This window comes from Caretta caretta, chromosome 12 (genome assembly GCF_965140235.1).
Source record: "Caretta caretta isolate rCarCar2 chromosome 12, rCarCar1.hap1, whole genome shotgun sequence".
Taxonomy (NCBI): Eukaryota; Metazoa; Chordata; order Testudines; family Cheloniidae; genus Caretta; species Caretta caretta.
The window spans coordinates 34,283,314-34,296,779 of NC_134217.1; the positions used below are offsets into that span (position 1 = coordinate 34,283,314).

General features: G+C 42.2%; 1 protein-coding gene across 1 annotated transcript in view; it reads left to right on the forward strand.

The window, feature by feature from the left end:
• Window positions 1-13,466, forward strand: part of CDH13 (cadherin 13) — a 778,625-nt gene that overhangs the window by 141,835 nt on the left and 623,324 nt on the right. Inside the window, exon 2 of the mRNA XM_048817138.2 lies at window positions 10,087-10,198. Within this exon, the coding sequence (XP_048673095.2) occupies window positions 10,087-10,198 (112 nt within the window). The remainder of the gene's footprint in view (window positions 1-10,086; window positions 10,199-13,466) is intronic.

Consider the following 13,466-nt stretch of genomic DNA (forward strand, 5'->3'; position numbering starts at 1 on the left):
GTAGGCAAAGAGCAACTGCTGCAATACTAGGTCCCAATCATTGGAGTGCTCATTTACGAATTTACGTATCATGGCCCCCAAAGTTCCATTAAACTTCTCCACCATGCCATTTGTTTGATGGTGGTAAGGAGTGGCAACCAAGTGATTTACCCCATGAGCTTCCCAAAGGTTTTTCATAGTTCCTGCCAGGAAATTAGTCCCTGCATCTGTGAGGATGTCGGAGGGCCAACCTACCCTGGCAAAAATGTCTGCTAGTGCCTGACACACACTTTTAGCCCTGGTGTTGCTTAGAGCTACTGCTTCCGGCCATCGGGTGGCAAAATCCATGAAAGTCAGTATGTACTGCTTTCCTCTGGCTGTCTTTTTCGGAAAAGGACCCAGAATATCCACAGCTACTCGCTGAAATGGAACTTCAATGATGGGGAGTGGCTGGAGAGGGGCTTTGACCTGGTCTTGGGGTTTTCCCACTCTTTGGCACACCTCACAAGACTGGACATAGGTAGAAACATCCTTGCCCAATCCCTCCCAGTGGAATGATCCCCCCAAACGGTCTTTGGTCCTGTTCACCCCAGCATGGCCACTAGGGTGATCGTGGGCTAAGCTCAAGAGCTTGGCCCGGTATTTAGTTGGAACTACCAACTGTTTCTGAGGATGCCAGTCTTCCTGGTGTCCACCAGAAAGAGTTTCCTTGTATAAAAGTCCTCTTTCTATAACAAACCTGGATCGATTAGAAGAGCTGAGAGGCGGTGGGTTGCTCCGTGCCGCCGTCCAAGCTCTCTGGAGGCTTTCATCTGCTTCCTGTTCGGTCTGGAACTGTTCCCTTGATGCTGGAGACATCAGTTCCTCATGGGATTGTGGACCTAGACTTGGTCCCTCTGGAAGCGATATAGGGGATGGAGCTGTTTCTGTTGACTGTGAACCGCTCTCCGCTGGTGCACTATGTTGGGATTCAGGCTCCGGCTGAGCCTCTTGGGTCGGGTTATCGGCTGCTGCCAGTTCAGGTTCGGTGGGGCCCTCTGTTGTTGAGGTTGCAAGTACTGGATTCAGTGCTGACACGGGGTCTGGTGTTGGTTGTTCGGCTGGTTCCGGTTCTGGGACTGGTTCCGTCTGGGTCTCTGGGACTGGATCCACTACTGCTGTTGCAGACATTGGCCTGGGGTCCAGGTCCATCACCTCTGACTGGGTCCTGATAGAAGTTTCCGGAACAGAGCTAGGCCTCACGGCTTGTTTAGTCTGGCTGCAGGTGACCATTCCCACCCTCTTGGCCTGCTTCACATGATTGGCCAAGTCTTCCCCCAACAGCATGGGGATGGGATAATCATCATAGACTGCAAAAGTCCACATTCCCGACCAGCCCTTATACTGGACAGGCAACTTGGCTGTAGGCAAATTGAAAGAGTTGGACTTGAAGGGTTGAATCGTCACTTGGATCTCTGGGTTGATTAAATTGGGGTCCACTAAGGAAGCATGGATAGCTGACACTTGTGCTCCGGTGTCCCTCCACGCGGTGACCTTCTTCCCGCCCACACTCACAGTTTCCCTCCGCTCCAAGGGTATCTGGGAGGTATCTGGGCCTGTGGACCTCTGGTGTGATTCCGGTGCAATGAACTGTAATCTGTTGGGGTTCTTGGGGCAGTTGGCCTTTACATGCCCCAGCTCGTTACACTTAAAACATCGTCCAGCTGACGGGTCACTGGGGCGAGGAGGGTTGCTGGAGAACGGGGTGGTGGGACGATAAGGGGTCTGGAGGGTTCTTTGGGAGGTAGGTGGGGCTTTGGGCGGCCCCCGGTAATAGGGTGTGGTCTGGGGTGGTCCCTTCTGGTCTCCGCTCCAACTGCGACCAGTTTTCTTCTTCTCTGCCACCTCCACCCATCTGGCTCCAATCTCTCCTGCCTCAATTACAGTTTTGGGTTTCCCATCTAGGATGTATCTTTCTATTTCCTCAGGAACACCCTCTAAGAATTGTTCCATTTGCATTAGGAAGGGCAAATTTACTGGAGATTCAACACTTGCTCCTGATATCCAGGCATCCCAATGTTTTACAATGTGGTAGGCATGTCGGGTAAATGACATGTCTGGTTTCCACCTTAGGGCTCTGAACCTCCGACGAGACTGCTCGGGTGTTATCCCCATTCTGACTCTCGCCTTGGATTTAAACAGTTCATACTTGTTCATGTGTTCTTTAGGCATTTCAGCTGCCACCTCAGCTAAGGGTCCACTGAGCTGCGGCCTCAGCTCTACCATGTATTGGTCAGTAGAGATGTTGTACCCAAGGCAGGCCCTTTCGAAGTTTTCTAAGAAGGCCTCAGTATCATCACCTGCCTTGTAGGTGGGGAACTTTCTGGGATGGGAAGTGGTACCTGGAGAAGGATTGCTAGGGTTTGTTGGTATATTCTGCTGGGCCTTTATCCTCTCCATCTCCTCCACATGCTTCCTCTCTTTTTCCTTCTCCTCCTCCACATGCTTCCTCTCTTTTTCCCTCTCCTCCTCCACATGCTTCCTTGCCTCCATTTCCCTCTTGTGGGCAGCCTCTTGGTGTTGTTCTGCCTCCCTTTCTTGTTCCTTCTTCAGCTGCATGAGTTCTATCTGTCTTTCATGTTCCCTTTGTCTTTCCTCAGCCTGAAATTTGGCTAATTCGAGCTGTAGTCGAGCCGCGGATTTTGCCATTCTAACCTCTCTGTTTTTACTAACTTTACACCCGAGGTTTAGAAATAACCAAACAAAACTTGGCTGTAAAATTTTGCTGTGCTGGAATAGAATACCTATTCTCTGATAGTGACTGTCAGCCTACAGAAAAAGACAATTCCCTTGTCTCTGCTCTGGGCCCAAATTAAAGCAAAAACCCCCCAACTACTTGGAAACCTGCTTACCCAGCCCAAAGAAAAAGCAAATGGGTAGAACACACACCCCCTATTTACTTTTAGGAAGAAAAGAAAAAAAAAAAACCTCTGGGTTGGAAGACTGTGAATTTCCCTGCAGGAGTTAAGTACCCTGCCTCCAGGCAAAGAAAACCTGCAATTCACAAGATAATCCCCTTTTGTCTCTGCTTGGCCACAGAGCAGAGAGAAACCAAGCTGCTTTCAGTTTCAAAGCTGCTTTCTGGACTTTCTTTCCAAAGAAAAAAAAATTCCTTTTTAAAATCTGTATTTCTAGTTCAAAAAATCTCAACTGGATCTCAAATGATTTCAGGTTAATCCCACCACTGTGCCACCATGTCAATGTTCCTCCCCCACTCTGAACTCTAGGGTACAGATGTGGGGACCTGCATGAAAAACCTCCTAAGCTTATCTTTACCAGCTTAGGTCAAAAACTTCCCCAAGGTACAAAATATTACACCCGTTATCCTTGGAATGGCCGCTACCACCACCAAACTAATACTGGTTACTGGGGAAGAGCTGTTTGGACGCGTCTTTCCCCCCAAAATACTTCCCAAAACCTTGCACCCCATTCCTGGACAAGGTTTGGTAAAAGCCTCACCAATTTGCCTAGGTGACTACAGACCCAGACCCTTGGATCTGAAGAACAATGAACAATCCTCCCAACACTTGCACCCCCCCTTTCCTGGGAAATGTCGGATAAAAAGCCTCACCAATTTGCATAGGTGACCACAGACCCAAACCCTTGGATCTGAGAACAATGAAAAAGCATTCAGTGTTTTACAAGAAGACTTTTAATAAAAAATAGCAGTAAATAGAAATAAAGAAATCCCCCCTGTAAAATCAGGATGGTAGATATCTTACAGGGTAATTAGATTCAAAAACATAGAGAACCCCTCTAGGCAAAACCTTAAGTTACAAAAAAGATATACAGACAGAAATAGTTATTCTATTCAGCACAATTCTTTTCTCAGCCATTTAAAGAAATCATAATCTAACACATACCTAGCTAGATTACTTACTAAAAGTTCTAAGCCTCCATTCCTGTTCTGTCCCTGGCCAAGACGACTACAGACAGACACAGACCCCTTTGTTTCTCTCCCTCCTCCCAGCTTTTGAAAGTATCTTGTCTCCTCATTGGTCCTTTTGGTCAGGTGCCAGCGAGGTTACCTTTAGCTTCTTAACCCTTTACAGGTGAGAGGAGCTTTCCCCTGGCCAGGAGGGATTTCAAAGGGGTTTACCCTTCCCTTTATATTTATGACACCAACTCTCGCAGTCTGGAGTTTTTTTCTCACTCCACAGCCCCTGGTGTCATAGTATTATGAGAGAATATATGCAAGAACCTGAGCTTTAATTTGAAAAACAACAAAACAAAACTGGTTTCTAGCTCTCATGATGCCAGAGAAAAGCTAAAAAAGATGAGCTGGGTGTACCCCAGACCTTAAAACAAAGCAAATAGCAGGAGAAAATAAAACCTAAACTTGTATAATTTTCTGAACATCACATGATGTCTTTGGGACTAACTCCTGATTTTTGAGGTCTGGAGGTTGGCAATACTGTCACTTATGCCTGAGTCTCTTTTCCATGTTCACTTTTCCTGTAACTTTATAGGGTTTTATGGTGATTTCTTAGTGTTAAAATTACTCGCATGGAACCAGAGATAAAATGGGGACCTCCAACTTTACAATATTATCATCCTAATAATCTGAGATTTCTTTGTATTTATATTCGATACAGTTCACCCTAGCCTATGCCCCACTTACGCCCTGTTTGGATATGCCTGTGTGAGTCTTCTGCATAAGGATGAATTTCAACCCATAAGAACAATGTGAGATGTAATTGGCATTCTGAAGATTAGGGTTTTTTATAATTGGGACTTGATCTATTACACATCAGGCTGACAAATATTCGAGAAGGATTACAGTAGAACAGGTTGAGAACATCACTTCCAAATCTGGGATATGGCTGATCTGATCTGAATGGAATTCCTGTACAACAAGCAGAGAGATCTGATGGTTTGAAAATCTCGTTTTATGTTCTATTTGGGAGCTTGTTTTAGAGGCTAACTTTCCATCAATTGCAGAGAGGCAGAGAAACCCTGTTCTGAGATGAGGTCACGTACAAAGGGTTTCAGTTCAGGTTCCTCATGAATATCTGCTGCGGGAGAGGTATAAAAACTGTCAGAACAGTTTTGCTTAAATGCAATTTTGGTGAAAAATGCTGTTTTGTTGTTTCACGGGGATGTATCATGGGGATTCCACAACACTTTCCCTGGGAAGGATTTTGGGGTCTGAGAGACTTTGTACTGAGTGGTTACAGCCATGGCCTGGGATGGGCCTGATCCAGAGCAGAGTTGTTCACCCTAGCTCAGTCTGAATCTGGCAGAGTATATAGACACGAACCTGGGCCTCCCATGTCCCACAGCAGTACCCTAGCCACCATGTTCACCAAAACATTAGAAAGGTAGGTTTTTTTTCTTCTGTCCCAATGTGGAATGGACATTCATTTCAGAGCCTCAAAATCTGCTGCAAGACGGAATTGTTATCCTCTGGTCAGCTCTGATAAAAAAGTGAGATCCCCTTCTGCTTTCCATTCCATGGTTCTTGTGTGACCAGCTTTCAGGGCAAACACTGAGATCAACCTCGACCTCTAGAATATGTTTGTTGTTTTATTAAGATGTTTAGTAGGCCTAGTACCACCATGGGGAACACAGCTTTATCTACTGACCTTATGACCAAGCTTACTTAGGAGCTAGCTGAACCAGTGACATTTACTTATAAAGACCAGTAGTAAGTTTGCATAGACAAACTGTCAGGATATTAAAAATTGCCTCTTCAATCTTCACATTTTATTAACAAGTAAATTGCACCAGGTGAGACGGTTTGGTTGTATATATGAGTCCATGGGCTCTCTAGGGCTGTGTGATTGAACCCTGCAGTTTGCTTTGCAGGGAATGGTTCACTTCCAAATTGATTTAGGTTGTTATGAGCAAATGGTGTTTGGTGTTCAGTCTTTGAAGGTTGCAGATACTATTTTTCTCAGTAAAAGAATGGGAGACTGACCCCTTCTCAGTTATAGAGCAGTGTACTTTTAGCTTTCGAAATTCTTATCTCTTTGCTTCTTAAATATTATAAGAAGCTCATTGGCTAAAGTCAAAAGCATTTTAGCATGTGCTTAATAAGGGAGGCAAGGAAGGAAGAATCCCATTTCATAAAAAATCTTGAGGTTTCAACATTTAGTTAATACAGCATGGGGACAAAACCATGTTTTGAAATGTTCATTCCAGGTTAGTGCCCTTACCACTGTTCTATTGGCTGTTTTGGGTGCTTCTCTTGTGCTTCTCTTGTTTTGACCAGAAATTCCATCCTGGACCTAAGAAACCTTCCCAATGAAAGTTTCATTGAAACTGATGTATTTCAGCAGAAAGTTTCAGTTTTGATGGTTTTAGTAAAAACATGTTGCCAAAAAATTCTCCACCAGCTTAAGTGCTTTGCTAAAGGGGATGGGTTTGCTGAATTGGAGGCACATATGCCCTTTAATTTGTAAGTATGAACAGCATTTGTGTACCTTCACAGTGTTTTAAAATCTCCTATATGCAAAATAAAATATTTTCTTTGGGAGAAGATACCGGTAAGCATTCAGATGCCAGTTCTACTTTCTTTAAACAGTTAATGATCCAGGAAACTTTTCTTTTTGGACACACACAATTATGAATTCTGTATGGTGCTGAAATTTAGAATATGTTCTGCTTTAAACAATATTCTCTTTTGCTTTCAACGCAAATCTGTACTTGGTTTATTTTTTTGCCAGGGCTTTTCAAAGTGAAGACCTTTAGCAGACAAAATTTTAAGAAGATAGACATTTAGTTCAATAGAAGAATTTTCGTTGCCTGAAAAATACAGTTACAAGAAGGACTGTGCTTCTAAAAGATAATTAATAAAAACCTTCCATGTGATGACAAACTTGACATCTTGTCTAATGTCTGGAAGAGAAGAAAGTGTTTGGAATTGCACAGCTAGAATAAAATGTTCCATTTCACAGCAAGGCCAGGCCTGCATTTTATAATTATTTCAAAGAGATTAAAGGTCACATTCTGTTTGTTAAGTTGACATTACATGAGTCCTGTATACTAGACTTTCAGAAGTGAACTCATGGCATATTTAGATCATCCTGATTTCACAGCAAACACACATTGTCTGAGATTACTGACCTAGATCATATCCAAATCAGTTTTGCAATCCTAATCTATGTTTTCCTAGGCTACAAACTAGAATTCAAGATTCCAGAGGCTAGGTGATCAAGCTAGGACGTACTGCCTCTTTTATGTCCACCACCATGTATTTTTTTAGCAACAAAATCATGTTTGCAATTAATTTTATCTTTATCGTTGAAAATATATGTACTCTATGGGCTATTCTGCCAAACTGGGCTGGTTTTGCAACACTGTATAGTTCACTGTTTGTGTCTTGACACGGGAGTACAGGAAGGAGTGGCACATTTTATTCTGCACTAATTCATGCTGTGTGCAAGCCCATTTGTTGGCATCATGTGTCAACTGGGCCTAATCTTTAAAAATACACTGTTGCAGCTCCCTGCAGAAAATGCATATGCAAAGATATAATGCCGACAGACCCTGATCGTGGTCAGGCAGGATCAAACCTGAGACCTCTGGAGCTTAATGCTTAAGTCTCTTCTGCATGAGCTAAAAGACACATTTCTATTAGCCAAGGCTGTAGCAGGCGTATCACTCTCTAGTTGATCTAGGTGCTACTACGTGTGACACCTTATCTACATCAAGCTGGCGTGGGTGACATGCTTCATTTTCACGCACTATTACTGTGGATTTGCATCCGGATGGAGTAGTTGCACATGCAAACGGCTGGTTACATGCATATCTGGCCACTTCTATGAATTAAATAACTAATTTGCAATTTTGAGTGTAGGCTTTGAAAATCTGGACGTTACTGTGTGAGTCCTTGGTACAGAAGGACATTGGAGGGCAGAGTGAGGCACTGTGGGACAATTTCTTAGCTGTGTAAATTGGTAAATTTAAAGTCAATGGAGTTATGCTGATTGTCACCTGAGGATCTTGCCCTTTGTTTGCAGGTTGCTGTTTATTAAGAGAAGAAGGGGAAGCAGCAATCGTATGGGAGACATGACAGTGTTGCCAAGTGGCTTAGACTCTGCTTGCTTGTGCTCTCTCTTGGTTTCTTACTTGAACAAAGGGGCAAATGCGGTGCATGTCATTAGGGATGAGAAGTGAGCCCACACTCTGCCAATTGGATTGTCACGAAACGTTCTGGCTATTGCACACAGTGTCTGTTCATGTCTAGCTGGCCTTTTACAGCAAGTGTTTATGTGAAATAGACTGCCCGAGAATCAAGTTTCAATAAGAGCAACTGATATAAGACCAGGTGGGATACCATCCTCCCTGTGCTTTGAAAGACCAAGTAATGTAAAGCCAACAATGACTCTGTAGTGCACCAGGATTTTCTGTATGGAAAGAAAACCTGGGTAGCATTCTGTTTCTTTGACAAGAGCAAACAAGGGATGGCTAAGCAGGGAGCATGCTAGCCTAAGATTGATAATAATAATCACCTGTCCTCTGAACAGAGCAACATGGCAAAGAGGTTTATCTAACAAAGGTAGCACTGAAGGTGATATGCTGGAGGACCCTGTTCTTACTCTATAGGGAGGAGGCTTATTTGCTGAAATAGTGTTAGATCACTGAAAATGATGAGCTTATCTCTCATTGGCAGGTCAAGCATAGTAGGTAGCTACTGAGTATAAGGGCTCTTTCATGAGCATGTCAACATTTATCTTTTTGTACTAATGAAAGTCAATCTTAGCATTTTCTCTTTGGTTACTCTGTTGCCCTTCTCTGGTCTTCCTTTGGGTGTCCAACTGGAGGCATTTTAGGCATATGTTTAAACTAATGAGAGCTGTAAGTGCTCTGCATCTCTGAATATCAGGACCAGAGGAAATCCCCCAAAGGAGGCCCCAAATGCATTTGGATGCTTATATTTGGGTATGGAAAAGTAGATTTATCCTGCCTACTACCTTGGATCTGGCTCGTCTTTCTTGTGCTTCATTTAACCCTTAAACTTTCTGTGCCTTTTTTTCTTTTCCACTCTTTCTGTGACTTTTCTACCTGCTCCTCTGCCATGTAAAGCCCACCAAAGAAAATAGCCTTTCAGCTCATTGTCTCTATTCAGTGATAGAACACAAATCTTCTGAAACAGAGATTGGTTGGGAATAGGTACAATGTCAATTTTATTTTGCTTTTACCCTCCCTCCGCTGCCCAGATGTTCCTGTGGTGACAAGGTGCTTTGGTGATCACATACTAACAGTGACACAAGCTGTATTTAACTTTACCCTTCAGAGCCATCTACAGAATGATGTACACATTCCATTTTCAGTCTTTCACTGGGGTAAACAACTTTTTGATTATGGAGAAACCGGACAAACTGTAGCTTTGTGGGGGGTGGGGAATTGACATTTTCCATCTGCTGCAAGAGTTTATACAAAGGAAACTTTTGTGACATGAAACTTTATCCTTGAACAAAAGACTTCTTCACTATCTCAGAGATTTACTAAACTAATCTGAGCTTATAGGCCTTGAGTCAGCAAATAACTTAAGCATACTCCAGCCCTATTTATACTTGCTTATGTCTCATGACTTAAGAAGGACTTCAGAACAGGCTTAACTTTAAGCAGGTGCTTAAGTGTGTTTCTGAATTGAACATTATTAATCTTAGGTACATCTGCACAATGTTGGCCTAGGGCAATGTGGATGGTGGCTCAGGCTAACTGCTCACGTATATGCACCCAGGGTTGGGCAGTATTGTATTCAGGCAGCTAGCCCATGACGCCACACTACTATTTTCAGTATGCTAGCTTGAGCAGTGCTAGTGTATGTCTGTCTACCCAGACTGGGCTTTACCGCACCAGCTGCAGTGTAGATGTGTCTTTAGACATATTATTTTTTTTGCAACCTTTATATCTGCCTGGGTATATGCTGATTGAAACTTCTCGTGCAAAGCAATGGTTAGAAAGTTGTAAAGGTAAGCTGTGATGTGCTGGATGTGTGGGTGGCTTTTTGTTTTTTTTTTTAAATGAACATTGAGTCCAAACTTGCTAACATTCACAAAAGCCAAGAAGGTTGGTGAACAAGTGGATATTAAAAGTCCGTTCCCTCTGTTTCCTCAGGTGCTGTTGCTTGTATTTGCAGAAGATTTAGAATGCATCCCTGGATTCCAGCAAAAGGTTTTTCATATTGAACAGCCATCTGAATTCACAGAGGATCAGCCAATTCTGAACTGTAAGAAATGTAATTTTCATATGTAATTTTTGCAAAAATCTGTATTAACCGCAGTCTGAGTGTTTTTGTATCACACTGAATTTATCAGAGAGTTCTTTCTCCTTATGACATGATTCCAGGAATAGCTTCCACCTGGGTACTACAATAGCTCCTCCCCTCCCCTTAAAATCCTTTATTTATACAGATTTTTGAACTTTGCTATGAATGAGGGTTGGCAAAATTCTGCACATTTATCTGTTGGGGTTTGAATATTTACATGGAAGCTCAGGATCATCCTCTGATTTTATGAACGAGTCACCTCCTGCATTCTTTGCCTTTCCTGCTGTATCAGTACATGACCATATAGAAGGCTCTTGATTGGCATTTCAGTATAAATTCATTCTTCCTCCCTGGTGTGCATCCATCCCAGGAGCCTGACCCAAAGCTCATTGAAATCAACGAGAGTCTTTCCATAAAATTTAGTAGGCTTTGGATCAGGCCTGAGTTTCAAAAAGTTATTACCATCTCTTCTGTGATCTAAGCAGTTGATCTGGGTGGTCCAGTCCCTTTTCCAATGGACAGGTGTCCACATCACAAAAACTACCACCAGAGCTGAGCTGGCATTGATTCTTGGCACCGTACACTCTACGCAGACAGGCCGAAAATTGAATGGGCCATGGAGATATAATTCTTCTTTCAAGAGTTTGTCTTTCCAGGTACATTAATGATGCAATGTTGCAAAGCTTGCACTGCTGTTGTTCATTATGTATTGGGACCTGTTCTGAGGATGTGAGACTTCAAGGCTGTCAGCCTAATATGGTACCTAAAGTGAGCTTTAAATATTGATAATTTTCAAAAGAAATTTCAACAGGGTTTGTAAAAAAACCTGCATTTTCCCCACATAATTCATGTTATTTAGTAGCCTTTTCATGTGACCACATTTGGTTCAAGAGCTGAAATTAACAGTTCATATGTAATAACATTTATGTGAAAGTAAGGTTCAGAGTTTGGATCAAAAATACAAAGCAATAAAATTCAATTTAAGGAATACCTTTTCTCTCTCCATCCCCTACTTATTTAAGATTATATTGTGAGTGAAAGTATTTGCTCTGTTTTGCAGTTTATATCAAACCTCAGATACACGTGTGGTTAAATATTTGGCTACATGTGTGTGTTCTCCCTGTGTGCTGTCCCAGCTCTGCGCAGACAGTTGGCACAGCAGACCTTGAGCGAACCGCCCAATGACCACAAGAGCCGTTAAGGTACGAAGGCACCCGGCCAGGTTTATTGTTGACAAAGCACAGTATTAGCACCTGGCAGACTCTACGAGGATACTAAGACATGTATGCCCGTGACAATGGACGCAGCTCAGTCAGTGGCGGGACTTTCCATGGCTGGCCAAGATACTCCCTCTGAGATACATCTTTATACCCTGATATAAACAAGTTACGTACTGTCAGCCTGACCTTATGTTTTAGGAAGGGTTGGTGTGTTTCTGTTATCCTTGGGGAATGTACCATCCTTGATATTGGGATGTTCTGATACCACTTGATAGTGGGATGTGTTTGTGTCAATACTCTGTACTTAGCACCTCTTAGGAATGTGTACTTCTGCAATATCAGTCCTGTTCTTGCCAGATTTTGTGAGCAGGTCCTGCCTCATACCAGGCCTGTGATACAAGGGCTTATGTCTCAGGCTCTCTTTCTACTGCAACATGTACTACAATTTTGTCACCGGGGCCAACTGAAGTCAAAGGAAAGACTCCCATTGACTTCAGTGAGCTTTGGATTGGATCCAGATTTAGGGTCACCTTTTCTAAAGCACTTGAGAGACTTAAAGCACTTGAGAGACTAAAGCACTTGAGCACTTAGGTCCCTAAGTTCCATCTCCAAAAGTGACGTAGGCAGTACATTGTATTGACTTTCAATGTGATTTGGGCTCCTAGGTGCCTAAGTTGAAGCTGGAACGTAGCATCCTAAGTTACTTAGGCATTTTTGAAAATGTTGCCATTACGCACTAAAATGTGTTGCCAGATTTTCAGAGGTGCTGAGCACCTTTTGGATTCCATAGAGTTCAGTTGTTCGTTTTCTTTAAAAGAAGACCAGCAATTTGTTGAACAGACATAGCAGCCAGACAGCATGTGTTTTAAGCACATAATGTTGGGGGTTTCATGGCCTCAAAGAATAAAAATGTTCTCCTGTTAAAATTTAGTTAAATGCAAATAACTTTTATTGTCTCTCTCTTTGGCTGTATCTGAGTACTTTGATGCCTTAGCATGTCTGTCCAAATCTCTTGCTGATGTGTCCTCGGTCTGTTCAGCAGCATAAAGGACAAACTGTTTAAGCCATTGTTGATTTGACTACATTGTGGTCACCCAGCAAATTGCACGGGTGTGAAACTGACACAATAATTAAGACATTATTAATTTTAAGAGGGGGAAGAGCAGGAGGGAAAACCATCTCAAAACAATCTTGGGAATTAAATTATTTTAATAATCAGATGCTAAATTGGCCTAATACATAACATGCGACAAAGACAGCTTGTCAATGTGCAAGTCTAGCGAACTCAATCACTCATAAGCAGTGTGTCCTGGATGTGACAATATTAAACCTGTGCATAGTCTTTTCAGACTCGTCTTCAGTGGAATCAATATTTTTAATTGTGCCTGTTTAAATACACTTTGCATGCTGTTGCATTATTTTTATACGCATTACTCAACAGCAGTATAATTTAACAGTTGTATCTGAATGTGAGGCCTACCATGAGTATGTAAATTAATAGAGCCAGTATGCAAAGCAGGTCTATAACGGTGATTGCTTTTGTAGTCTTCAATAAACCAAGCCGCTTTTAATTCTCCACTGAAGAGCAGGGAAACAATCATATTTGTTTTTTTGATCTTTTTAATTTCAACAAGAACATACTGTATATTCCATTGTCAGTGTTTCCTCCAGTAATTAAATATGGGTTATAGTTGTTTCGTATGTATTTACTAGTTGGTCATAAATGCAGCTATATTCATTATACATGAAACTTATTGAAAAAAAAGAGACCAAAGCGAGAGCCATTTATTTCTTTTTTTATTTGCATGCGTTCTGGCAGTAAAAAAGTTATTTCACATATTCAGCAAACCTTTAAATACCTTCAGTGAAGAAATACAATCAACTGAAGCATAGGACTCTGAAGAAAATAATATACAACAAAAGAACCACTGCAACTTTCAACCTACGTGGGAACTATTTTAGGAGGTTGACAAAGGTAAGTATATTTACATACAGAATATATAAAAGAT